Source organism: Marmota flaviventris, chromosome 3 (assembly GCF_047511675.1).
Source record: "Marmota flaviventris isolate mMarFla1 chromosome 3, mMarFla1.hap1, whole genome shotgun sequence".
NCBI classification, from domain to species: domain Eukaryota; kingdom Metazoa; phylum Chordata; class Mammalia; order Rodentia; family Sciuridae; genus Marmota; species Marmota flaviventris.
In genome coordinates this window covers 9703218-9729937 of record NC_092500.1, presented here as the reverse complement: position 1 = coordinate 9729937, position 26720 = coordinate 9703218, and the positions used below count along the sequence as shown (strand labels likewise).

General features: G+C 48.9%; 1 protein-coding gene across 3 annotated transcripts; it reads left to right on the top strand.

Annotated features, from left to right (window-relative positions):
- The first annotated feature begins 1373 nt into the window (after positions 1-1373).
- On the top strand, positions 1374-25621 carry Gtpbp1 (GTP binding protein 1). Of its 3 annotated transcripts, XM_027930642.2 has the most exons (12): positions 1375-1588; positions 4251-4362; positions 10832-11012; positions 11549-11897; positions 16387-16510; positions 17460-17574; positions 19771-19915; positions 20033-20215; positions 20930-21065; positions 21672-21850; positions 23074-23274; positions 24060-25621. In XM_027930642.2, the coding sequence occupies exons 1-12, from the start codon at positions 1397-1399 to the stop codon at positions 24150-24152; spliced, it is 2010 nt and encodes a 669-aa protein (XP_027786443.1). In that variant the 5' UTR covers positions 1375-1396; the 3' UTR covers positions 24153-25621. The 3 variants fall into 3 exon arrangements, with proteins under 3 accessions (XP_071465571.1, XP_027786443.1, XP_071465572.1); XM_071609470.1 differs by lacking the exons at positions 23074-23274; positions 24060-25621 and adding an exon at positions 22331-23067 and having other exon boundaries at positions 1374-1588; XM_071609471.1 differs by lacking the exon at positions 4251-4362 and having other exon boundaries at positions 1525-1588.
- Positions 25622-26720: the final 1099 nt, after the last annotated feature.

Genomic DNA, 26720 nt, shown 5'->3' with positions numbered 1-26720 from the left:
TAGATCTTGGCATAGCTGTTCACCAGAAGAGAGAGAGAGAGAGAGAGAGAGAGAGAGAGAGAGAGTGCTTTTTGGCTTATCTTTTCGCTACTGGCCTTTGTTTTTGTTTGTATAGTTGCCCTCTCAGCAGAGGCAATGAATGGGAGATTCTCCCTAAGGTTAGCGTTTTATTTATTTATTTCAGTGGTACTGGGGATTGAACCCAGGGACGCTCTGCCACTAAATTGCATCCCCAGTCCTTTATTTATTTATTTATTTTTTTGATGAGACAGGGGCTCCTTTAATTAATTGCCAAGGCTGGCCTCGAACTTGCAATTTGCTTTAACAGACCTTAGATCTTGACATAACTGTTCACCAGAAATGAAATGTGGGAGGTGTTTTGGCTTATATTTTTCTGCTTGCCTTTTTGTTCGTGTAAACTGCTCTCTACGCAGAGGCAGTGAATGCAGAATTTTCCTGAAGGTCTGCGTGTCCTCCCACCCCCACCCCCCGCACCCCGCCCTTTGGATGGTACTAGGAATTGAACCTGCAGGCGCTCAACCGCTGAGCCAAATCCCAGGACTTTTTTTTTTTTCCCCATCTTTGTTTTGAGACAGGGTCCCGCTAAATTGCTGAGGCTGTCCTCGTACTTGCTTCAGTCTCCCGAATCGCTGAAATGATAAGCGAAAGCCGCGGTGCCCAGCAAGGTCAGCGTTGAATTAATTGTCTTACTCCGGCTACTACAGTATTACAACTCTTGGGATATACAGCATCGATTCTACTATTAAATTGCCTGGAGCATGCCAGCACGTCAGACTCCGCGTTCCAGCGACCGCCTCAGTCACTGGATAGAGTGGGAGGCCCGTTTTGCAGTTTACTATCTGTGAGAGGCAGCGGGAGGCGCGGGACCTACGGAGGACTGGATTGGGTCTGGTCCCTGTCTATCACTGGAAAGCTCTTTGCGGCGACTGTTTTGCAGTAAGATTTGGGAGCTGAGCCCCGCCTCTGGAAAGCAGGAGTGAAGGGGCGGTGCGCGGGAAATGCTCTTTGAATTTCTCTCCTCATTGGTTGGCTGCCGAATCAGTCATACCCTGTACTGCCTCTGTTGGCGGGAAGGCTCCAGGCAGGTAGTGTGGACACGGTGCTGTTCCCTCCCGGGCGCCTGACGTCCCAGACATTTGTTGTTGGGGTTTTGGTCTCATTAATTATTCATTAGGTACTTGAAAGGGCTGCAGCGATTGGTGGCTGCGAGGCCTGGTCGATTGTGTCTTAGCTAGAGATACGTGTCACTCTCTGCGCGGCGGGAGAGGCTTCGCATAAATTATTCCGATGAGGTGGGGGCGGGGCCACGCATAGATTAGTCAAATAAGCCGGGGAGGGAGGGCAGCCGGCTGCGAATTAGCCTAAGTTATTAAAGATGGCGGCGGAGCGGAGTCGCTCCCCGATGGACTCGCCGGTGCCGGCCTCTATGTTTGCCCCCGAGCCCAGCTCCCCGGGGGCGGCCAGGGCCGCGGCGGCCGCCGCCCGCCTCCACGGCGGCTTCGAGTCGGACTGCAGCGAGGACGGCGAGGCGCTCAACGGTGAGCCGGAGCTGGACCTCACCAGCAAGGTAGGCCCGGGCGACGGCGGCGGGCGCTGAGGGGACCCTGGAGGGCCGAGCCGTCTCCGAGGCGACGACGGGCAGCCGGCCGTCCAGTCGCGGGGCGGCAGGGACGCGGGGAGGGGCCGGAGCTCGCCACCTGCCGGTCCCCGGGACGTGCGCGGGCCGGGGCCATTCCCGGTCCCTGGAAGCCACCTCGGTTCCCCGGCTGCGCGGACCTGGCCTCCCGCGCTCGGGGCTCCCGCCGAGATCGCAACCCCCGGCTCCGCCACGTGGAACGCGGTGCCCCGATGCTCCGACGCCTGAAGCGCTCTGCGCGACGCGGGTCCCCGCGCGGCGCCGCCAACCCCTCTTCTCGTACCTGTGAGGGGACCCCCGAACCCAGGGTGGCCCCCTCCCCGGAACGTCCGGGACGCTGAGGGTCCAGGTGGCTCGGGCGAGGTGCGCAGACAGGTAGCCCGAGGGGAGGCAGGGGTGGCCCCCGCTCCCTTCCTGGTCTCGCTCCTTTCCTGGTCTCGGTAGAGGAAACTGAAAGTAGCCGCTCAGGCAGGGAGAGGAATGTCCACTTTAGTCCACCCGAAACAAAATGGAAAGATGGGCATGACCCAGAATCTCGCCATCTGGGAGTGGATCCTCATCTTGTATGAGTGGAATAATGGAGGGCTTTTTAAATAGTGTTTTCTGAGTTGTTGAGAAGATAGGCAGGAATTAAGGGCTCACCATCTGCTTAGCATTGTGGAAAATAAAGTGTTAGATGTGACTGTTGTTTTTAAGGTGCTTAGCATCGCTAAAAGAATGCCAACTTGGGAATCAAACGGGGCTGGCTTCCCTTTCCTGCTCTGCCATTGGAAAGGCCCTGTGACCTTGGGAGAGTTGGCTACCTCATCTTAAGAAAGTACAGATACATTGCAAAAATTTAAAATGTATGTTAAGATGTCTAGTATAGTGTTGGATCCATACTAGAGACTCAGTGACTGTGTCCCATAATTCCCTGTGCAGCTTAAATAGGAGCTGATGGAAGATAGAACACCAACACACTTCCTACCGGTTGTAGGATAGTTACAGTAGAGATTTTTATCAATCTTTGAAAATGTTTGTGACTTTGGCAAACATTTGGCATACAGTGGCAGAAGTGCTTGAAACTTGGCCCTAAACTAGAGAGAACTTTCCCTTCAGCCCAAAGAAGCAATTTTTCAACTGCTCCTCCTTCTTCTAGTCTCAGTTGAGCACTTGGAAACCAGCTAGTTTTTGTTTGTTACAGTAGTCCCCTATGGTATCTCTAATGCCATAATGAGGGTGGCCAAGCTCTGGGAGAGATAGAGAGAATGTATGGGGCAGTGTGACCCAGGTACCATTCAGGTTACAATTACAACCTCTGATGAGTCAACTCAGGAAGTTGTAAGATAGGCACCTGACTCAAAACTGGACAAGTTGGGTGTCATTAGACAGTCAAGGTGCTGAAGAAACCTGAAAACACAGTAGGAAGTTGCCAAGAAGATATTACCTTATTTCCTGACCAGCTTATTTAAAGTTCATGGTTAGGGAAGTGTCACTTCATTACTGAAGTAGCTGGGGAAAGTCTCATGATTTTGAAGTTGAAAAGCTATATGTATGTAAATATTGATGATATTGAAAAGAAAAAAACACAATGTGGAGGAGAAAAGGGTTGGGTTGAATAGATTTGAGTCCTGAAAAGATGACACTAGACATCTATTTCATTACTACAGTTGACTATGAAGATTTAAGGCTCTAAGAGTTTACAAAGGGAGAAACAATTAGTGAACAGTGGTGGCTGAGTTTCCTGCAAGTTTTTTTTTTTTAGAAATGACCAAGTGGAGAAAACTTTGTTATGACCATTTATTGAGCTGTATACTAGATGCTTTACATGTTATTATATTTGGTCTTTACAATGGTCTTAAGATACAAGGTAGTATTATTTCTATTTTACAGATTGAAAAAACTGAGATTCAGAGAGGTTAAATTCTTTGTCCAAGGTCACACAGGAATGGTTTCAGAATGAAGTCTGACATGTCTATCGATGAATGGCCTCCCCAAATAAGAGTTGATACTTTAATGTTACTGACAGAAATTTGCACAGTGGTGGTGCTGATACTCACCTTAGTGGTGGGGGTGTTCTGTTGATGAAAATGAGTATTGTAAGCAATTTTCACTGTTGTTTCCCAAATAATCAAGATATCTAAGATACGACAAGGTGGACAGAATTATTTTGCCATTTTGGGAGTCATTAGCCTCTGGGTGGAGGGCATGGCAGTATGAGATCTCTGTCCTTGATTTCCAGATGCAAACTACAGGTAGGAGGCTGGCATCTAGGTGTAGAGCATTGTATCCAGGATGGGCCTGGATACATTATTAAGGGACCCAACTCTCAGTTGGTTGGGTCCTGCCACTCCTGGGGAGCAGCAGGAGGCGGGTGCCATGCCCTCTGTACAGTTTCTGATGGTTCCAAGCTGTGGCTCAGAGTCATTGTAGTACATCTTCTGGGTCATATAATGCTATCCGAGGAGACAGGGCATGTGGGGAGTGTGTAGATATTTTCAATTAGGATACTGTGGGGTTCAGTCAGGGTCTTTGGTTAGGCTGTTTGTCTATTGGCTTTGGTTGTGGTGCTCTCTAGCAAGTGTGGTCCTAAGGCTGTTGGTTTCTCTTCTAGCTGGTTCTAGTGAGCCCTACATCAGAGCAGTATGACAGCCTACTTCGGCAGATGTGGGAGAGGATGGACGAGGGATGCGGAGAGACCATATATGTCATTGGGCAGGGATCAGGTGAGCAGTTTTCCTTTCATTTATTTTCAACAATTATTTAGAGCACATTTTCCCTCTTTGTTAACTGCTCATGTGTCTTGGTTGCATTGATGCTTTAGTAGCTGCAAAACTGTTAGGAGGGCAATTCCCACTTTAGTGGTCACATCGTACTTGGCTCTAAAGATTCCCTTTCCAAGCGTTCTACAGATGCTTCCTTTGTACCTCAGTACTCCCACTTGCATAAGAGAGAATGAAACACAAAGCAAGGAAACTTCTGGTCTAAGGTAGTGGAGCAAGTCATGGTTAAGTCTAGAATTAAGCCTGTCCGGGGCAGCATCAGATCTTCCCCCTCCAAACCCTGTTTGTGGATCCCATTGCTATCCATTTCCTGCTAAGCTGAGAACCTCTGTGATTCTTCTTGATGTCAGTGAGGAAATGCCCAGTATTCCCTGCCTTGGCCTAGAACACTGACCATTCATTTCGATAGCTATAATAACAGAGGTCCCTTCTCTCCCCACTAGATCCTGTCAGACAGTAAGCTTGTCTTACTTAATTCATTCTGGTTATTGTCCTTCAACCTGCTTATTCATTGAAACGAGGTCTCTGTTCTAGAGGAAGTCAGCCCCCATTACAGAATTCCAGATTGTATTGTGGGTTTTTATTTTCCTGGTCACTCCCAGTTTATACCCTCAATACAAGGCCTACTTACCTTCATCTTCACTATGACATCTTTCCTGAAATGACAGCTGCTGTTGTTGAGGATTATGAATTCAAACTGTACCAGCACTTGTCTCTGTTATCTGCAGGATGCCCAGAATGGGCCTGGATACATTATTAAGGGAACAGTTCCCTTGACTCAATGTAGGCTTTGTAAAGGCAGGTGATAATTTTTTTATAGTCTGAGTTTCAGATTGAGATCTCAAAATCATTCTTTAACTATTTGACATATCTATCAAATATCTTCTAAGGCTTGATACTGTTACAAAACTCTTTTGGATACTTAAAATCTGTTCCCCGGGTTGGGGATGTAGCTCAGTGCTAGAGTGCTTGCTTAGCTTGTGCAAGTACCTGGGCTTGATCCCCAGAACTGTAGAGAAAAAAAACCAAAAATCTTGTTCCTGCCCCAAGGAGCAAAGATGGTACGTACACAAATACCTTTGGTATAAAGAAGTGTTCTGAAATGCTACAAGAGTGACTAAAAGAAAAATTTGATCTCCAAATACTGCTGTGCCTTATTTTGAAACGTCTCTCCTATCTCTTCTTTCCTTTCCATTTTTTACTGCCACCTCCCCAGTTGTGGGTCTTATCACCTGAAAGGAGGCATGGTCAGAAAGATAGGCAACCAACAGGATGCATATCAAGAGATGGAGGGAGTTGGACAGCATTGTCTAATTCTACGTAGGCAGCTGATCATGCCAGGTTCAGAAAAGGCCATTTAACTTGGTGACTAAGAAATCATTGATAGCCTTTTGAAAGCTTGTCAGATACACATCTGACCTGCTTCAGTAAGATGAACTACTCAAAGATCACTTCATGCTTATGGAATTTCAGAAACCACACAAAGGTCAATTTGACAAGTGTTGGGATTGGTCTTCAAAGACCTAGATTCTTAAGACCCCCTCTTTCCTCTTGTCCTTTAATGTGGACTCTGAATTTCACCAGACCTTGACAGTTCACAACTAAGTAACCCTCCCATGGCAAAGTGTGAGAAGATGTCAAACAATCATCAGCCCGAGCATCATCCTTGCATCGATCAGTTGGATGCTATTAGATTCATAGTGACTCCTTCCTGCTGGAATTCTTTAGAGGCAGAAGGAGTTAGAACTAGTTAAACAAGTTGAACATCAGAGGACTAAGCCAGATGCATGGCCTCCAGGCGTCGGTCGGCTTCATCATTTCTTCCTGGGTGTTCTAGGTGCTTCACCTGTTTATCACATCCTTCCTCTGTTAAGTGGGGGTAATGACACCTTCCCTACCCAACCTCCAAGAAATTTTGTATGGATAGATTAAACATTAAAAAATTCTAATGAAGCTGGGCGTGGGTGACGCCTGTAATCCTAACCACTCAGGAGGCTAAGGCACAGAATTGTAAGTTCAAGGCCAGCCTTGGCAATTTAGCAAGACCTTGTGGCACAATTTAAAAAGGGCTAGGTGGGGTGGCATACACCTGTAATCCCAATGGCTTGGGAGGCTGAGACAGGAGAATCATGAGTTCAAAGCCAGCATTACCAATGACGAGCTGCTAAGTAACTCAGTGAGACCCTGTCTCTAAATAAAATACAAAATAGGGCTGGGGATGTGGCTCAGTGGTAGAGATTCCCCTGGGTTCAATCCAGAACATACCCGCCAAAAAAAAAAAAGAAAAGAAAAGAAAGAAAAAATTTCTAATCGAGTCTGGGTTCTCTTAAAATATGAATAATAATTTTCCTTCTCTTAAAATATGAATAATAATAAAACCTATCATGTGGTGAAATAGTGAGGATTAAATGAGAATAATTATTAGTAGTTGCAGTAGTAATATTTTCAAGATCCTGTGCTATTGATTGACTATGAGATTTCTTTCAAAAACAACTTTGTGGAGCAGGGCTTGTAGCTCAGTGGTAGAGAACTTTTCTAGCTTGTGCAAGGCCCTAGGTTCGATTGGCATTGCAAGAAACAAACAAAAAAAATTTATTTGCTTATCAGATACTAAGTCTGACAAAAGAGCCTTGTGCTGTATTGAGAGTACAAGGGATATAGACGTGTTGTAGGTGTTCGTGGGGAGTCTGGAAAGGCCACACAGAGGAGCTGCCCCTTGAGAATGAGCAGGAATTGTCCAGGTAAAGGGAAGAGTGACAAGTGGGCAAAGGCACCACATGCCCTGAGGCCTGGAGGCACCAGAGACCACTGTTCAGTGGACCAGAAATAATCCAGTGAGGTCGGAGTGGATGGTGTGAGGTCAGGAGGGGAGGCCACACAGGTAGGCAGGGCCCAGTCCTGAGGATTCTTGAATGCCATGCCGTAGAGGTTACTCTCCCAAAAGTCTGGAAAGCACTGCAGCACATTGAGCAGAAGAATGCTTATAGGAAAGGTCAATAAGCTGGCAGGACAGAAATCTGATTAGGGTTGGGCATGGCTGAGTAAGTGGCCTTTAGTAATTGGTCCTCTGTGACTTTTCTCCTTGGCCTTTGTCTCAACTCCAGGGCGGGGAATGTGATGCATGCTGGAGAGGAGTAATGTGACCTACTGAAAGCCCTGATGGACAAGGTGACATTGGTGGTGGTTCCTGGTATAAAGCAGGACCTGAAAGCACTACTATTAATTATATGGAGGCAGGGAAAGCTGGATAGAATTGGAGTCCAGTGAGAATGGCAGAGTTCAGCAGCCTCCCCTTAGTAATGCTTGCTCCAAGCCCTTCTCTAACCCAGAAGGGGTTCTGGGCTCACTTGCCCATGCATTTAGAAACTCTTTGTCAGAGCTATGCTCTCTTGGTTTATTCGTTTTACATTTTACAGACATTTGAAGACTTGACAAATGTTTGTAAAATGTAAAATGAATACCACTTGTGGGGCATCAGAGAATGGTTGAGATGTGATCCCCATCCTTAAGATGCATGGGGAGGGGAAGGTGTGTCTTAAGACAGCACTGCACAGGGTAGTACACGGCAAATGCTATAGAGAAGACAGCTGTTTGTGGGGCCTCTGAGCAGACTGGTTCAAATCTTGCAGAAGGAGGTGTACTGATTTAACTGTCTGGGAAAGAAAATCCACGAGCAAAGACATAGAGCTGGACACACGGGAACCCATGAGAACTGGTGACTGGGCCACTTGCACTGGGACAGAGCTTGCAGGGTAGACAGAGGAGGGGGTATAAAATAAGTTGGGGAGGCTCTTAGGGAATTAGGATGAAATGCTGCTGGATCTGGAAAGCCAGAGATTTTAATCTGGAAGTGACAATCTCAGAGCTGTGGTTTATTTAGCATAAATGTGTGGGTCTATGCAGGATGGACGGAAGAAATAGAGTCCCAATTTGGTAAGATCAGTTGGAGTTTATTGTGGTGATTTGGGTAAAATAAGGGCTGGAATCAGGCTGGTGGCAGTGGATTAGCCAAAGGGTAAGCAGAGGATGAAAGGCAAGATAAAGAACTTGGATCAATTGGCCTGGACCGATGAGTGTTAAACTTGGCTGACTGGAAGGATGGTATTTTAATCATTAGAACAGGGAAAGCAGGGGTGGGTGATGGGGTGGGGGTGATGTTACAGCTTATAATCCCAGCAACTCGGGAGGCTGAGGCAGGAGGATCACAAGCTCAAGGACAGCCTCAGCCACTTAGCAACTTAGTGAGACCATGTCTCAAAATTTACAAAAATTTAAAAAGGACTGGCAGTGTAGTTTACTGGTTAAAACATTCTTGGGTTCAATCCCAGTAGCAAAAAAAAGGAGCAAAAATACTTACTTCCTGGGTCTATAGTGAAGACCCCGAGCTTTATGAATGCTGATTATTTTATTATTGTTTTTTAAAGTGTGATATTTGGGCTGGGGTTGTAGCCAGTAATAGAGCACTGGCCTAGCATGTATGAGACACCTGGTTCAATTCTCAGCACCACATTAAAATAAAGATATTGTGTCCATCTAAAACTAAAAATATTAAATAAATAGATAATAAAATATGATATTTGCCAGGCATAGTGAGTGGCATATGCCTGTAATCTTGGGAGGCTAATGCAAGAAGATTGCAAGCCAAGCTGGGCAATTTAGTGAGACCCTATCCTCAAAATGAAAGAGCTGTGGATGTAGTTCAGTGGTAGGCCATCCCGGGTTGAAGCCTCAGTCCTGCAAATAAATAAATAAATAAATAAAAGAGGAGGGTAGCTGGAGCTTGAGTTTGGACTTCAGACTTCTAGGAGTTATCTTCCAGACCATTGGAAATGCAGTATGGAGCTCAGGGAAGCAGCAGTGCTAGAAATGAGTGTTTCAAAGCGATGACCGAAGCCATAGAGTGAGAAAAGACTGACATTCAGGGGACGGGAGCAGGGGAGAAAGGGTAGGGTGGACAAGAAGAGAGGTCAGGGGATTGGCAGGCAGGGAAAGAGGGACATCCTTCCAGAAGGACAGGCAGTGAGTGCTCTAGGTGTCAAGAGAAGGGCATGGGGTATTGAAGAGCTGGAAAGCCATTGAAGACATTTGAAAACTGCAGTTCTTCAGGAAGGGTTGATTCAGAGGAAGTGGGGACAGTCAGCAAGGGTTGACTACTATTTTGAGCTGTTTGGTGGTCAAAGGAAGAACGGGAGATGGTAGCTCAGGAGATGGACAAGGTAAGGGAAACGGGTGATTTTCCTTTTCTTAGTTTAGGGGTCAGAAGCTAGTTTGTAGGGGATAAGGGCACAGGGTGGAGGAGGGAAGGAGACAGGAACATGCTTGGTGCAGCAAGGGTTTTTTTCAGTGGTGAAAGAGAAGCTGCCCTACTGGAGGGTTCTCAGCCATGCAACACTTGATGTGTTGGCTCTGCCCTCCCTCCTGACCAACTGAGGCAGTGATGGTGGGAATTAAAACCAACTACAGCTGTTGTCACATAGGTGCTCAGTGACAAGTGGTTGATTGGCCTATCCCTGCTATCTGCCTCCCTTCCTCCCCCTCCCCTGTCTGTTCCAGCTGTTTGCCACACATTTTGCTCAGTTAAAAATTTATATCTACAGCGATCCCCAAATCTCTCCCATTTCCCCATCTTCCTGTCCTCATCACTTGCCTTGATTGTTAGAATTTCTTCCTTACTATGCTCCCCTTTCTGGACCCTCACTTGCTGCCCAGGAGATCTTCTAACCTACCTTGATCTGATCATGTTACTCCCCTGCCTGACCCCCAGATTCCCTGTGATCTGGTACAAAAGTTATTTTGTGGACGTCTGGTGTATCAGCTTCTTCCTCTCATGTGTTCTGCCATCCTGTGTCCCTGACCTGTTCCCTAACATGTAGCAACTTCCTGGTCCCTGAGTGTGCCATGACATACCATGCTCCATGCTTTGCTCCTCTGGTAGAACATCCTTCCTCTTTTCTGTGTGGGCTCATTTCCCAGCCTTGGAGACCCAGCTTGGGGTTGGCACCTGCAGAGCTGCCCTCTGCTTCCTAGGCGGGGCTTGACTTCTCTCTGTCCAGCTCTTCTGCACAGCACTGAAGTATATCGCCATTAATTAATTTCCTGTCTGTTTCTCCTGCAGGCCTGTGAGCTCACTAAGGGCACATGTATTCCCAGCACCCAGCAGGAGGCTTGGCATAAATCCTAGGAGAGTCTCAGTGATTGTCTTGAATGAGTTACCTACTGCTCTGCTTGGTGGGAGAGCCCTGGGCACTGTCAAACCTTAACTCTTTGTGTGCCTGAGTTTTCTCTGGGGTAGGGTACGTGTCTTCCCAGTGTCTGGCGGGGCCTTTGTTAGGTGTGCTAGACTGGCTAGCTGGTTAGCAGGCTGCTTGGTCAGGACTCCCTCTCCTGCTGATGTCTGGGCTCTTGTCTCCAGATGGGTCTGAGTATGGGCTGAGTGAAGCTGACATGGAGGCCTCCTACGCCACCGTGAAGAGCATGGCGGAACAAATAGAAGCTGATGTCATCCTCCTGCGGGAGCGTCAGGAAGCTGGTGGCCGTGTGCGTGATTATCTGGTCCGAAAACGAGTAGGAGACAATGACTTCCTGGAGGTCAGGTGAGGAGGCCTCAATACAGTGCAGAGGTCCACCCTGCAAGACCTTGGGGGCTAGGACTTTGCAGAGAACAGTGATGGAGCCTGTGACACTTGATGTGTTGGCTCTGCCCATTCCCTCCTGTCCTTTCCTGAGGCAAGGAAAGAATGCCCAGGGTCATGAGAGCTCTACCTGATTTCTGTACTTCCCATCCCTAAATATTTCCATGTGGGGAGAGTGGGTGGGGCCCAGCCATGCCTCCTGTAGCTGCTCAGTCAGTCTGAGATGCTAGAAGCCCAAGTTGCAGGGAGAGCATTTTGTGCCTCTGGTAGCTCTGGGGCTCTTCCCAGTGGTAGAAGTTTGGGGAAATCACTGTTGAGGGAGCCCAGGACCTTCTGAATAACTTTCTACTCCCTGAATATAGCTCATGCCTATCCAGGAACAGGAAAAGCTCTGAGCCCAAGGGGCATGGGGCAAGTCTGGGCTCAGGGATCAAGTTTCTGGGCTCTGAGTTTTCTCTTCACTGATTCTCACATGCTGTGTGGGTTTGTGTACACAGGGTAGCAGTTGTGGGCAACGTGGATGCCGGCAAAAGCACACTTCTGGGGGTCCTGACACATGGGGAACTGGACAATGGCCGTGGCTTTGCCCGCCAGAAGCTTTTCCGCCACAAACATGAGATTGAATCTGGTCGCACCAGCAGTGTGGGCAATGACATTCTGGGTTTTGACAGTGAAGGCAATGTAGTGAACAAACCTGACAGCCACGGTGGCAGCCTGGAGTGGACAAAGATCTGTGAGAAATCCACTAAGGTGATCACGTTCATTGACTTGGCTGGCCATGAGAAGTACCTGAAGACCACTGTGTTTGGCATGACTGGCCACTTGCCTGACTTCTGCATGCTCATGGTAAGTGTGTTGTGCTTCTGGGGTGCTGGGGGTCATGTGCAAGAGTTTAGAAGGCCTGTTGATTTGGGGCTCTGATGCTGGGTAAGGTTGGTATGTTTGGCAAGCTCTATAGTCTTCTCAAGGGGTGGACCTTGATCTCCTCTATGTTAGATCAGGAGGGGTCTTCTTGGTTAAGAAATGGTGTCATTTGATGTCTCTTATTTTTTAGAGAGGCATAGGGGTTTCCTGAGCTTTCTTGATTGCCTTCAGTAATGTTTTCTTCAGAGCATGGGATACTTTGAGTAGGTGTTCCGGGTGGCTCCCTCAGAGAGGGGAGGCTTAGGCAGGGTAGAGGGTAGTGCCTCACATGAGGAGGCAGAGCAGCAGCCAGGAGGGCCTAGAAGGGAGGAGTGTGTGCCTGACACTGTGCTCGCCGCCCAGTGACAGGCTATCCTGGGCTCCCAGAGAGCTTAGTGTGGCATGAGTGATTTTTGAGCAACTCATTATGTAGATTCACTAAAAAGGAGAGGGAGCAGAGGGCCCTGAGTTGGATCTCATCACCGTGCTGTGTGTATGTCCCGTGAGCTTCCTCCCTGGATGGGGTGGAGGTGCTGAGGACTGCAACCTGTGCATAGTTTTGGTCTTCACAGAGGGAGTGGGAGGAATGCGTGTGAGCACACGAGCGAGCAAGATTCCCTTTGGCAAGTCCTTCCAGAGTCCTTCCCCATTCCCGGTTCCTCAGCTGTGTGTGTTAATAAGTGTGGTAAACACAAGCATCTGCTCCTGGCAAGCTTGCTCAAGTTGCCCCACAAACACAGGTTCTCAGGCCAACTCCACAAACTGGAGAGGAGTAGAGAGGTGGAGCATGTTGTGTGAACACTAGTCGGCTCTGTGCCTGAGGTTCTTGGGATTTCAACGTGATTTCATCTCTCATTTCTTTGAACATTGCAAAGGACCATCACCAACTCTCTTGACTGGGTAAGAAAAGCTGCTAGAGGAAGAGATCCCAGTGGAAGATCCATAGAGCATATTTGAGGCAGCTGCTATTAAGGCGTGGATAAAAACCAGTTTAGAATAAGCACTGGAGCCAGGCATGGTGGTGAATGCCTGTAATCCCAGCTACACAAGAGTTTGAGGGAGGATTGCAAATTCTCAAGGCCAGCGGGGCCACTTAGCAAGACCTTGACTCAAAAAATAGAAAGGGCTTGGGGTATAGAGCACCCCTAGGTTCAATGCCTACACACACACACACACACACACACACACACACACACACACACAAATTACTAGGACTGGGATGTTACTCAGAAGTAAGTGCAAGACCCTGGGTTTGATGTCTAGCACCACAAAAAAACCCACATTTTTGTTTTTGTTTAAAAATTTTTTAAAAATAGCTTTTTAAAAAATATATATATTCTATTAGGGGCTGGGGAGGTGGCTCAAGCGGTAGCACGCTTGCCTGGCATGCAGGGGGCGCTGGGTTTGATCCTCAGCACCACATAAAAATAAAGATGTTGTGTCCACCAAAAACTAAAAAAAAATAAATATTAAAAAATTCTCTCTCTTAAAAAAAAAATTCTATCAGTTATTGATAGACCTTTATTTATTTATATGTGGTGCTGAGAATCGAACCCAGTGCCTCACACATGCTAGGCAAGTGCTTTACCACTGAGCCACAACCCTAGCCCCCCCCCCTTTTTTTTTTTTTTGAGAGAGAGAGAGAGAGAGGATTTTAATACTTAGTTTTCTGTGGACACAACATCTTTGTTTGTATGTGGTGCTGAGGATCGAACCCGGGCTGCACGCATGCCAGGCGAGCGCGCTACCGCTTAAGCCACATCCCCAACCCCCTAGCCCCTCTTTTTAAAATTTTTGATGACCATGTAATAATTGTACAAATTTATGGAGGTATAGTAGTGTGGTGTTTCTTTTTATAGGGGGCCCAGGTATCAGGGATTGAACTCAGGCATACTTGATCACTGAGCCACATTCCCAGCCCTATTTTTATTTAGAGACAGGGACTCACTGAGTTGCTTAGTACCTCGCTGTTGCTGAGGCTGGCTTTGAACTTGTGATTCTCGGTCTCAGCCTCCTGAGCTGCTGGGATTATAGGCGTACACCACCATGCCCGGCGTAGTATGGTATTTCAATACATGTGTAAAATGTGTACCCATGAAATCAGGTAATTAGCATTTCCTTCTCCTTATCATTTCCTCCTCCTCTTTTGTGGTGCTAAGGATTAAATGCAGGGCTTTGCAGAGGTGAGGCAAACATTCCACCCCTGAGCTGTATCCCCAGCCCTCATCATTTCTTTGTTTGGAAACTTCAACTTCCTCTTTTAATTCTTCATAAAATAAAAATAAGCTTTTCTAACTAAGCTACAGAAAGACAGTGGATGGAATTATTTTCACCCCAGATGGAATGTTCATGTCTGGCTTTTAGGCCATGTTTCAAATATTAAAACTTCTATAGAGAACAGTGAAATACTTCATAACGGTTCAATGGCAATGGTTTCTAAGGGGAAAGAAAAACACTTAAAATATATCAATAATAGAGTGATAGAATACTTCCTAATCCAGCTTGAGAAGAACAAAGTCTGAGTTGGATTGCAAAGGGGATGGGACAATCAGGAAGAAGACTTGGAAGTGTCCTGATAAAGGGGAAAGGAACAGTCAGGCCCTGTGCAGCAGTGGGTGGCGACGTCCCCTCAAGTAGGGGTATTTTACCAAGGCCTGGTAGAGAGGACACCTGGGAGTGTGCAAAGCACCAAGCAGACACATCATGGCAGCTGCTCTCCTAATTTTGTTTCAGTGAGTAATACGTTCATGTGGTACAAAAGTTAAGGGCACCAAAATGCTTATGGTGACAAGTCTCCAGGTTGGAGGTGCAGCTCAGTGGCAGAGTGCTTGCCCAGTATGTGTGAGGCTGTGAGGGGATGGGAGGAGTCTCTTCCTCCTCTCTCCACTTTCCTACCAGAAGCAACCAGTGTTTCTAGTTCTTTTGTGAACTTGCCAGAGACACTTTATATTTATATCAGCAAATATGTATATATTCTCTCCCTCTAATTTCAAACATTGAGCAAAGTTGAAAGAGCAGTACAATGAATATTTAAACCCACCATTTAGATTCAATAATAATTAATGTGATAGATACATATGGGTACATGTAATTTTTTTTTTCCTTTTTTGAATTAATCATTTGAAAGTATCTTGAAGACAGTGACTCTTTACCCCAAATACTTGAGCATATAGCTTATAAAAGTATGGGTAATCTACTGTTACTGTAACCAAGAAAAACAGAGGGCTGGAGATGTTAAGCCAGATCCAATTTGAGGACTCTAGACAGTTGTTTTCCCAGACTCCAAGAGTTTTCTGTTTAAGTGTTTACAAGTCTCAGGTTTGGGTTGCCCACAGTTGCCTCCAGTCTTGTTTGTATTTATATTACCTCACATGTTCCCCAAATGGCTTACCTTACAGCTGCTTTTTTCAAATATGGATCCAATTCCTTTACCTCTATTTTTTCTCAGTACTAGGGATCAAACTCAGGGCCTGGTGTGTGTTAGGCAGGTGTTGTACCACCAAGCTATATCCCCAGCCCTTTTTAGTTTTAGAGACAGGTCTCTCTAAGTTGCCCAGGCTAGCTTCAAACTTGAGATCTTCCTGCCTTAGCCTCTTGAGTAACATGTGCCTCTCTGCCTGCAATGCCTCTTTTTCTTTTGCAATGCTGGGGATCAAGCCCAGGGCCTTGCATCTGCAAGGCAAGTGCTATACCACTGAGAGTCCCCATCCTGCTCACCTCTTTTTATGGTGGGATATTGTATACACATTGTTTTCATCTACCTGCTTAGGAACATATCTTGGGGATTAGCCCATATCAGAAGATAAAAGTGGGCTGGGGTTGTGGCTCAGCTGTAGAGCACTTGCCTAGCGTGTGAGAGGCCCTGGGTTCAGTCCTCAGAACCACATATAAATAAATAAATAAATAGTATCGTGTCCAACTACAACTAAAAAAAATTTTTAAAAAAGAAGATAAACGTTTCTTCTTTCTTTTGTACATGGCCTAATTTATTTAAACTAACCAGTTTTTATGGTGATTTTGGAAAATGTTTTATTGTTACTGGAAGGAATAGAAATAGCTGCCATTGCACAAGCACCTAGTTCATGCCAGCTGTGTGCTGGACCCTTTATATGTTAAGGCATCTAAAGCTCAAGTGATCTACCAAAGTGGAGGTTGTTTATCCTCTTTATGTTGCAGATGGGGGAAACAGAGGGCTGGAGATGTTAAGCCAGATCCAATTTGAGGACTCTAGACAGTTGTTTCCCCAGCCTCCAAGAGTTTTCTGTTTAAGTGTTTACAAGTCTCAAGTTTGGGTTGCCCACAGTGCTGAAACAGGGTTGAAATGATCTGTGCCCAGCCCAGCTTTCACTGATAGCCTTCTTTGAGCCCCCGTGCCCACCCAGGGCATCTTCTGCCTCCCTTGTCCTGACAGTTTCTTTCTGCGTTGGGGCAGGTGGGCAGCAATGCTGGCATTGTGGGAATGACCAAGGAGCATCTGGGCTTGGCATTGGCACTCAATGTACCCGTCTTTGTGGTAGTCACCAAGATTGACATGTGTCCTGCCAACATCCTACAAGGTAAGTGAAGTCTCCTCCAGCTGGTGGTAGCCTCTCTGCTGGAGACTGTCACCAACTGTACCTCTGCTACCAGGACTTCAGCCCAGAATCTTCTGTCAGACCTTAACCTGAATTTCTATCAGCCCAGAACCTTTTGCTTATTCCTCCTCTATTTAGCTCTTGATCTGAGCACAGCCTAGATTTTTCCTCTGCTCTTTGTCACTTTTGGTTCCAGTTGCAGAATTCTTTGTGTGTGTGTGTGTGTTTGTGGTGCTGGGGATTGAACCCATGGCCTTTTGCACACGAGGCCAGCACTCTACCAACTAAGCTAAATCCCCAGCCCCAGAATTCTTAAGGTCCCTAATCTGGCTCCTTTTTTCATAAAACCCTTGGCAGCAGGTATTGGGCTCTGCCATCAGTGCTGAATATATATGGAGGAATCTGAACAGAGGGCCTGGTGGCTTTTTACCACCAAAGTGTCCAACCAGGTTTGCAGGACGAGTTCTCTGTGCACCTTTTCCTCACTTACAAATTTTAGAAAGATAAGTAGACTCTGTCTTGTTAGAAAGCCTCTTAATAATGGATTCTGCAGAATTCTGAATGACCAGGAGATCCTTTGGTCAGATGAGATTTTTTCCAGGAAGCAGAACATTCTGGGGAGAACATTGTCTGTCTTGGGGTTTCCTGAATCACTTGTCTGTGGAATGTGGATCTTCTAAGAGACTGGAGAAATCTGCCAGTTTTTAGACTCAGTCTAGAAGAGACTCCATCTGTGCCCTTTCTACACAAGTAAAAATGTACCCACCCAAAGTTTTGATCCTTCTTTTTGCATCTTCAGGCATGTGGCACTTAACACTGGTTCATCTGTCTGTCTGTCTCCTTGCATCAGTAATGATGGACCTTTCTGCCCTGGAAGCCTGGCCAAAGAGATGGGTATATCCCTTAATTTTGTTCCATTTTACTCTTTAAGAAACCCTGAAGCTATTGCAGCGCCTGCTGAAGTCACCAGGCTGCCGGAAGATCCCTGTGCTGGTGCAGAGCAAGGATGACGTGATTGTTACTGCCTCCAACTTCAGCTCTGAGAGGTAATGGGTGGAGAGTGTGTGTCTGCAGGGCCATGGGGAGCAGCAGGCCTGAAATGGCAGTCTGTCCAGGTGTAAGGTCTCATGGACACTTGTTATTCAGAGATGGGAGGAAACAGAAGGTTGCTGTATAGCTCCCATGGCCAGTGTGGCTCAGATTCTGAAATGTTGGCCTCAATGAGGTTGAAATCCCAGCTGAGACTTCATTGTTCTTAGCTGTGAAATGGGAACAATATTAGCTTCCCCACAGAACTCTTATGAGTGTTGGAAGTGATGTATATGTAAGGCACTTAGCTCTGGGTCTGGCTTGGTGTATGATAGATATACAACCATTTTTATGATTGTTTTGTATCTTATTTTTTGATTATTTATTTATTTTTGCAATACTGGGGATTAGACCCAGTGTTACTCTACCTCTGAGCTATATCCTACCCCTTTTATTTTTTATTTGAGATGGGATCTTACCAGATTGCCACAGCTGGCCTCAAACTTGTGATCCTCCTGCCTTAGCCTCCCAAGTCTCTAGAATTACAGCTCCAGCCCTCCCCTTTGATGTGGGATACCAGGGGCTGAACTCAGGGGCACTCGACCACTGAGCCACATCCTCAGCCCTATTTTGTAATTTACTTAGAGACAGGGTCTCACTGAGTTGCCTAGTGGCTCGCTTTTTGCTGAGGCTGGCTTTGAACTTGCAATCTTAGCTTCTTGAGCCACTGGGATTGCAGGCATACGCCACTGCCTCCAGTGTTCCAGCTCTTTTTTAAAAAAAATTATTTTGAGACAGGTTCTCACTAAGTTGCCCAGGCTAGCCTTGAATTTGTTAGCCTCCTGCCTCAGCATCCTGAGGAGTTGGGATTACGCTTGCCCACCATGCCCAGCTTTCTTTTTTATACTGTTTCTCAAAAGCTCTCTAATCACAGATTGGTTTTGGCAATTCCTCCTTAATGTATCTTTTCATTCCATAAATATTTATTGGAGCCAGGCACAGTGGTACACATGCCTTTAATCCCATCTATTCGGGAAGCTGAGGTAGGTGGGTCTTAAGCAGCTTAGTAAGAATCTGTCTCAAAATAAAAAAAGGGCTGGGGACATAGCTCAATGGTACGGGGCCCCTTGGATTTGATCCCCAGGGGCAAAAAAACAAGACCCTATTTATTAGATGTTTGTTCTCAGGCTCTTCATCCAGACATAAAGGATTCAGAGATGGTTGAGCGTGATCCTCAAGGCATTCAGCTTCTTGGTTGGGGATACTTTCTTGGTAACAGTGAACTTGTTTAACTCAGTCCAGAGCCTTGGGCCTTCTTGGGAGCCATCTGTCTCCTGGCTTGGTCTGTATAAAGGACCCTGAGCAGCCTGGGTTTTTTCCTTTTTTCCAGCCTGGTGCTGTCTTCAGTGTCACCAGTTGGCCAGTAGAGGGGGCACATTTCAGGGAACCTAGGTCCACTCCATTCATTTTGTTTTTTTCTAGTCTGTGCAGACACTATTGCAGGAGCTTTGGGGAATATGTAATTCATGATCTCAGGGAGCTTAATTTTCCCTGAATAGGAGATAGCAGCCATTTAGATGACTACGATGGGAAATCAGATGTCATCATGAATGACAGACACCAAAAGCTCTCTCAGAGCCTCGGGAAGTTGAAGAGTGTCTGTCCAGGAAGGGTTTCAAGGAGGAAGTGGTATTTGAAATGAACTCTGGAGGATGTGAAGAGTCTGGTAAATTGATAAGAGGGCAGGAACTCGGGAAGGAGGGTCCGAGTGAGCATATCTGTGGGACCAGGAAGCAGCCAGCTTTCGAAGAAGGGGAGGTCCTATGGTCTGGCTGTAATATAGGATCCTGGGTGAAGTGAATCTGCAGAGGTGGCAACAAGCCTGAGCATGAAGGGCTGTGAGTGCTGGGAGAAGGTGCTTGGCTGTGTCCCCTGATGAGGGTTAGGGATTTTAAGCAAGCACGTATGCTGGAGGAAGAAGAGGCAGGTGTGAGGTTCCAACATGGGGCAGCAGTGGGCAGGAGGGGATAGGTTTCGGAGACAAAATAAGTCAGAAAAGGCCTTGGGGCAGCAGTGGCTAGGAGTTACTAGACTGAGGGTAGAAGGGTTGAGCCCCTGGAGGCGGATGAGGCAGAGGTGGCCATTAGTCGGCAAGGCAGGAGCTGCCACCTGAGCTCCGTGTCCCTTCTTCCTTCTCCTCCCGCTCCACTTAGGATGTGCCCGATATTCCAGATCTCCAACGTCACAGGTGAGAACCTGGATCTCCTGAAGATGTTCCTCAACCTCCTGTCCCCTCGCACCAGCTACAGGGAGGAGGAGCCTGCTGAGTTCCAGATTGATGACACTTACTCCGTTCCGGTGAGCGGCCTCAGGTGGACTGGGCAGGAGGGTGGCTGGTGGGCATTTCCTCCAGGGGCATCAGGGAATGGTTCTGTGATGGGGATGAACTCACTAGTCTGGGTCTTTCCTTGGCAGGGTGTGGGGACAGTGGTGTCAGGGACAACACTGAGGGGTCTGATTAAGCTGAATGACACGCTGTTGCTGGGCCCAGATCCCCTGGGCAACTTCCTCTCCATTGCTGTCAAGTCAATTCATCGCAAGCGCATGCCTGTCAAGGAGGTGCGGGGTGGCCAGACAGCCTCCTTCGCACTGAAGAAGGTGAGTGTGGGTAGTTCCAAAATCTCCCCGTAGGCTATGTCACAGATAAGCCAGGTGCTTACCTCCCATTTCTGGTCCTTGTGTCTGCTCTGCAAGGTGGGGATTACCAACCTTATTTTCATAGATGAAGAAACTGAGGCTCAGACCCCAATGACTTGCCCGCCCAAGACACAAAAACAGTAAAATCCAGAACCAGGACTTGATCCCAGGTCTGCCTGCCTCTTGGTCCTCCTGGTGCCTGAGCAGGTACCCCAAGCTAATGATGAAGTCAGACAGGAGCGTCCCTAGGCCAGAACCTCTTCCCCTTTGGTGTTCTGACTCCTGGGATTTGGAGTGCGTGCCAGCTCTGGGGTCACCTACTTTTCCCACCAATCAAATTAACCAGAAAGATTGGCCCTTTGCCTTTTCTCTCCAGTGGTCAAGTCATGCTCACTCTCTTCCTTTCACCTAAGTGCTCGCCTGCCCTTTCTCCTCGCCTTCCTCCCAGGCCGCTAACTGAAATGCCAGCTCCTGCATGGAGCCTTTCTTGACCTGACAGAACGATGCTTAGCTTCCCATATGGCAGTAAGCCTGCCCTGTGCTGTCCCCCCAGAAGGTGATGATGGGCAGGGCTGGGTGAGTGATTCTGTACTTAGACTCCTGATTCTCTAAGACTGGGGACTAGAACCCGAGACCCCATCATCCCTGAGATCTGCGGTTCTTCCTTTCTTTCAGATCAAGCGCTCATCCATCCGGAAAGGCATGGTGATGGTTTCCCCACGCTTGAATCCCCAAGCCTCCTGGGAATTTGAGGCCGAGATTCTTGTACTTCATCACCCTACCACGATTAGCCCACGCTACCAGGCCATGGGTAGGTGTCTAATGCTCTGCCAGCCTAGGAGGCCCCACTCCAGCTCCCCACAAAGGGTGTTCTGCTGACCCAGGCCCCATTATTCCAGCTCTAACAGGTTTCCATCCTGTCCTAAGAAGTCATTCCCTTAGTCCTACCTTTGAGCCACCTACCTCACTTATCAGGTCCTGCAGAGGCTCACTGAAGTCCCCTCCATGGGGACTTTGGGGCTTCCAGACCTGTCTGTGAGGACCTTATGTTCCTTCCTAAGTGCATGACTGCTGAGTGCTGCTGCTGTGCCCAATGGTGTTGCTGAGGTGCTAGGACCACAGAGGCACTAGCGAGGGCCCATCCCTCCAGGTGCTCACAGTCCTAGAATCCCAGGAGCTTGCCTAGGTGGGGGCAGGTGGTCTAACCACAGGGAAGGTGAGAAGAGTGTGGCTGAGGGAGGCGGAGCTGGCCTCCAGCCTGCCCTGGTGCACTCAGCTTCCAGGCATCCGATGCCCTTGACTCAGCCCCACCCCGCATGCTGAGCTCAGGTGTGTCTCATGCCTTCGCTTACTGCCTCCCTGGCCGGAGGCCCCAGGGTGCCTCCAACCTGTCCTGACCTCCTGGCTCCCTTGGCAGTGCACTGTGGGAGCATCAGGCAGACAGCCACCATTCTGAGCATGGACAAGGACTGCCTGCGCACTGGGGACAAGGCCACTGTCCACTTCCGCTTCATTAAGACTCCTGAGTACCTACACATAGACCAGCGGCTGGTGTTCCGGGAAGGCCGTACCAAGGCCGTGGGCACCATCACCAAGGTATGCCTGAGGCAGACCTGGCCTGCCACTCCAGCTTAGTGATCGTGAGCACCACAAGATCCTTTTTTTTTTTTTTTTGGACACAATACTTTTGTTTTTACTTATTTATTTTTATATGGTGCTGAGGATCAAACCCAGGGCCTCGCACGCGCTAGATGAGCGCTCTACAGCTGATTCACAGCCCCAGCCCCCACAGGATCCTTTTAAGAACCCTGGTCACTCCCATAGGAGGTGTGCCTGGCTTCCCATCCTAGGCTTTGGTGATGACATAGGAGAAGAGGAGCTGGCCTTGGGGCATGATGTTCTCCTGTGGGCAGCAGTGGGCAGAGTATCTCTTGGCCTGGTTGGGGCTATACCTGAGGGACGAGGGCAGCAAGTCCTGTTGGAATGAGTGCTGAACAGCTCAGGGTACATGGGTGTGCAGTCCCTTGGGGCAGGAGCTGTTCGTGTGTCTCAGAGCCCACCTTTTGCCCTCTGCAGACCTTACCCATGGCCATGGACATTTGATGAGGAGTTTGACCCCTGTTTATTCAGAGGAAGAAGTGGTCTCCACAAATCCAAGATCTTGGAATCAGCCACAGACTACCCCTTCCTCCCAAATGGCCTTCCTCAGGCCCTCCATTTCCTTAAAGGCCTGCTTGCCTCTGGGGCTGAGAGTTTGGCAGAGACTACAGCATACATGTAGTACTCTCTGGGACTTAGTAGGCTTCTTCCCTGCTATTTTTGAGATTGAACTTGGGCCACAGGGGAAGCTTCTGTGTCAGGGTGGTAGCTTTTACGATTTCTGATGGGCTACAAATATTTCCAGCTGATAAGGAATCCACTTGGCCTCTTTGGGAGGCTTGAAGTTAAAACTTGGCCTAGAGCAGACTGACCAGGCTAGATTCCAGCCAAGGAGCTGATTGAGTACTAGGTGGCAGAGAGGTTCAGGAAGTTCTCTGCAGGAATGACAGCTGGACTGGGAGCTTTCTGGGTGCACAGAGGCAGGAGATGACGTGACAGTCCTGAGGTCATAGTAGTCCATAGTAGAATAAGGATGGGAAGATCTGTCGACTCCACCTCCTGGCATGGTCCTTCTATCATCTGCCTTATTTGGGACCAGCCAAGCTAGCCAAGCATGAGAAGTCCCTTAGAATGGAGCAGGGACAGGGACACGGGGCAGGCTGCTAAACCTATGCTGCCCTTCAGCTCTGGCCTCACCCTCATTCCCACGTCTCTCACAGCTCCTCCAGACCACCAACAACTCGCCAATGAACTCCAAGCCCCAGCAGATTAAAATGCAGTCAACAAAAAAAGGACCTCTGACCAAACGAGAAGAAGGGGGCCCATCTGGTGGGCTGGCAGTAGGGGCAGCCCTGCCTGGAGATGAGGCTTCCTCTCTAGCCACGGGGCAGCCAGCCGCATCCAGCAGTCTCCAGCCACAGGTGAGCGGGCCTCTTGTGGCCTTGAGCAGGGTGGCAGGAAAGGGTGTGGCTGATTGGGTAGAGGGGGACCACAGGAGAGCCCTTGCATGGAGAGGAGCACTTCCACAGCTCCTGGCACGTGGGTAACATCAAAGTTGTTTTCCAAACAGAGAGACATGGCTGGCCCACAGAAAGCCAATTTAATTGGTCCTGACTAGCATTTGATTTTAATGAAATAGAGTGGACCAAGGGCAGGGTTTAGGTTCATTGTAAGAGTGAATATTATTTGTGTGAGTGATGTGTGTGTACAGCAGTCCAGCAAGTTTGAGGAATGCTGCCTTAGAGGTCCTCCTTTGTCCCTTGCCAGAGTGAAGGGAGGTGGCCTTGGATGTTCTGTGTAGCAGGTGCTGGCACCTGCTTGTGGCTGCCTCTTCAGAAGCTGTGTGTGCCACCAGGACGGGCACCCTTGTGCACCTCTCTAGTGTCTTTCTCCTCTGACCGGCAAAGGAGGCTTCTCCTGGGTCTGTGTGCCCCCCATGCTTTCACACTCCCCGCTCCTCATTGAGCCTCTCTTATTCCTTCTTTTCTGTCCCTGTCCACCTGTCACCACCTCAGCAGTGGTAAATGTCCACTCATGTTTGACTGTTTCTCTAAATAGCTCCATTTTACAGACAGGAGGTCCTGTGCATGGTCACCTCATAAACTCCTGGCTAGGCTGGGGCTAGGCTCCCTGGCCTGCCCACTGCCCCTCTGCTGCCCTGCTCCTGAGGGACCAGTGCTTCTCAAATTCTTCTTCTCTCTTTCAGCCCAAGCCCGGCAGTGGGGGTCGGCGACGAGGGGGCCAGCGCCACAAGGTGAAGTCCCAGGGGGCCTGTGTGACTCCTGCCAGCGGCTGCTGAATCTTCCCTGGTTCATTCCTACCACCCAGGGATTCTCACTCTCTGGCCACTGCTCACCAGCTGGGCACAGCAGCTCTGATCGCCACCCGCCCACCCCAGGCCCCAGCCAGAGCCTCCTCGCTGCCCACCCCTGTTTTCCAGGGGGTTGTAATTTATAAGCTGAGGAAGGCGGCCAGGCTTCCTGAGGACTGACCGTCTCCTGCCCCTCCCTGCCTCCTTCCTCACTCATGCGTCTTTTGTACATCTGGCCCTTAGTTTTTATTCTTTTTATTATATCTCTCTCTCAGTGATTGTGTGTGTGTGTGTGAGTGTGTGTGTGCGTGTGTGTGTTTTGCAGGAGTGAGGCCCACCAGGGCCCTGTCAGTCTCTCCCCTTTTCTCCTCCGTGGCCGGCCACCAGTCTCCAGGAGCTGGCTGCCTGACTAACCATCTGTCCCTCCATCCACGTGTCTGTCTTGGTGAGAGCCTCAGAGCCTTTAGGGGATGGCAGGAGCTCACGGAGCCACCGCAGCCTCAGCTCACTGCTCCTCTGGGCACTGGCAGTCTCTCCACCAGACTGACCTCAGGGCAGGGGCTTCTGGGATTTGGTGTCTTCCATTGCCAGAGCAGGGCATCCTCAATCCTGGGGATTTTAACAGGGAGAAAGTAGTGGCTTCCCTTTTCTGTCCCTCTTTTTCCCCTTAAACCCTCAAACAGGTAATGACAAAAACTCTTCAGTCATAACTGTGACGTGTGGAAGGAATGGTGACTGGACTGTAGGACTCTCCCCTAACTCTGGCCCTTGCCGTGGATCCAAAGACCTGGTGGCTTCCCCTTGGAGACAATCCTGTGCTTGCCTGGGCTGGCCCGGCTATTCCTGGCTTGTGCCAGTCTGCCCGGTCTGGAGGGTCTCTTGCCCACGAGCCACCTCCTGCTTGGACTTTGGCCTCTGGGCACTGGTACAAGGCTGGGTCTGGACCTGCCCAGGATCCCATTTTCTAGCGCCTCCTGTTGTTGGGAAAGGAGGCATTGCTGTGAGTGGGACTAGGACTGGAACTCCCCGGTCCCGCCGTGTCTACCCAGCAGAGCAGCTCCTGGAGCACAGCAGTGAAGGGCTTGAGCCCCAGGGTTTGAACCCCAGTTAGGGCACAGGGAGGGCATGTGGGGCAGTGAGAAGGACTGTCAGGCCCAGCACAGAGCATTTAGCCCTTGTGAAGCATTGGGAAGTAAGGCTGCCCAGACCAGACAGTGACATGGCCCCGTCCTGCCAGGACTGAGCTGTTCTGTAGCCCTTCATTTAGGGTGAGAGGGACAAGGGGTCTTTTCTAGCCAGGGCAGACACCCGGTGGGCTAGGTCCTTCAGCCTTGCCTCTTTCCTGTCCCCAGCCCTCTCCTGTCCTTTCCTCCCTCCTAGCTGTTTCTAGTTACCACTGCCCTGTGGCCCTGGACTGACCAGACCAGCATTCACAATAAAAGTTTGTTCCAACTTGACAGTGTCCTGTTCCCTGTCTGGCCCTTGTGTGGAGATGCTGCCACAGGGACACTGTGGATCTGCCTGCTCCTTAGTGCCTGGTGGCAGCCCAGCAGGGCTGGCCACCAAGAACCCTGCTTCCCTCCAGGCAGGTGAGGCTCCTTGGCCAACTCTGTCACACGGGACGTTTCTACCCTTGTTTTGTTTCCTCATCTGCAAGCAGAAGATCTTGCATCAGGGGCTGTGTGGGTTGAGTGCCTGCCTGAGGCCCTGCGCCTTGGGCAGCTGGAGAGAAGCATGGCACTGGGGTGTCTGCTGAGTGGCCAGGACTGCCAGGTGGGTTCACATGCACATGGCTGTGGACATAACACGGCTACCATCTCTGAGGTAGGCATTGTTAGCTCTGGTTTCCTAGTTGAGGAAACAAGCTGGTGGGGGTGGGCACGGTGGATGTTGAGCACGGCCTGCACCAGCGACTGCCCTGCGGCTCTCCCCACTGGCTGCCTGGCTTGTCCTTGGGCTCTTGCCATCTCTGTGTGTTGCTGTTTTCCATCAGCTTTGCTGGCTCTGGCCTGGTGCCTTCTTTTTTTTTTTTTTAAAGAGAGGGGGAGAGAGATAATTTTTTTTTTAATATTTATTTTTTAGTTTTCGGCGGATACAACATCTTTGTTTGTATGTGGTGCTGAGGATCGAACCCGGGCCGCACGCATGCCAGGCGAGCGCATGCCAGGCGAGCGCACTACCGCTTGAGCCACATCCCCAGCCCCCCTGGTGCCTTCTTGATGAGGCTCTGGGGCGGGCCGGGCAGGGCAGGGCTCTAGCCATGGCCAAACTTCCTTTTTTTTTTTTAACCTCTTTGCCCCTATAAGCAGTGGTGGATGCCAAAGCCATTCTGTGTGCTCAGGAGCTCTAGCTATGACCCTGGCCCCTGCCTCCACTCAGGAGGGTGGCTCTGGTCCCCAGTCCCACACCTGCCAGCAAGGAGTTAACTGAATTCAGTGTTTACTGTCATTGACAGGTCTCTTCAGGTCTTAGCCTTCCCATGTGTCCCTTTGGAACAGAACACCAGCCCATTTGTAGTTGATGAAGAATAAACTTGTTGATCCTTTGATCTCAAAT

Coding starts and splice junctions, on each gene's coding strand:
- Gtpbp1 (XM_027930642.2), top strand. CDS start 1,397: ATGGCGGCGGAGCGGAGTCGCTCCCCGATGGACTCGCCGGTGCCGGCC. Junction 20,216..20,929: donor CCTCCTTCGCACTGAAGAAG/GTGAGTGTGGGT, acceptor CCTTTCTTTCAG/ATCAAGCGCTCATCCATCCG. Junction 23,275..24,059: donor CCAGCAGTCTCCAGCCACAG/GTGAGCGGGCCT, acceptor TCTCTCTTTCAG/CCCAAGCCCGGCAGTGGGGG.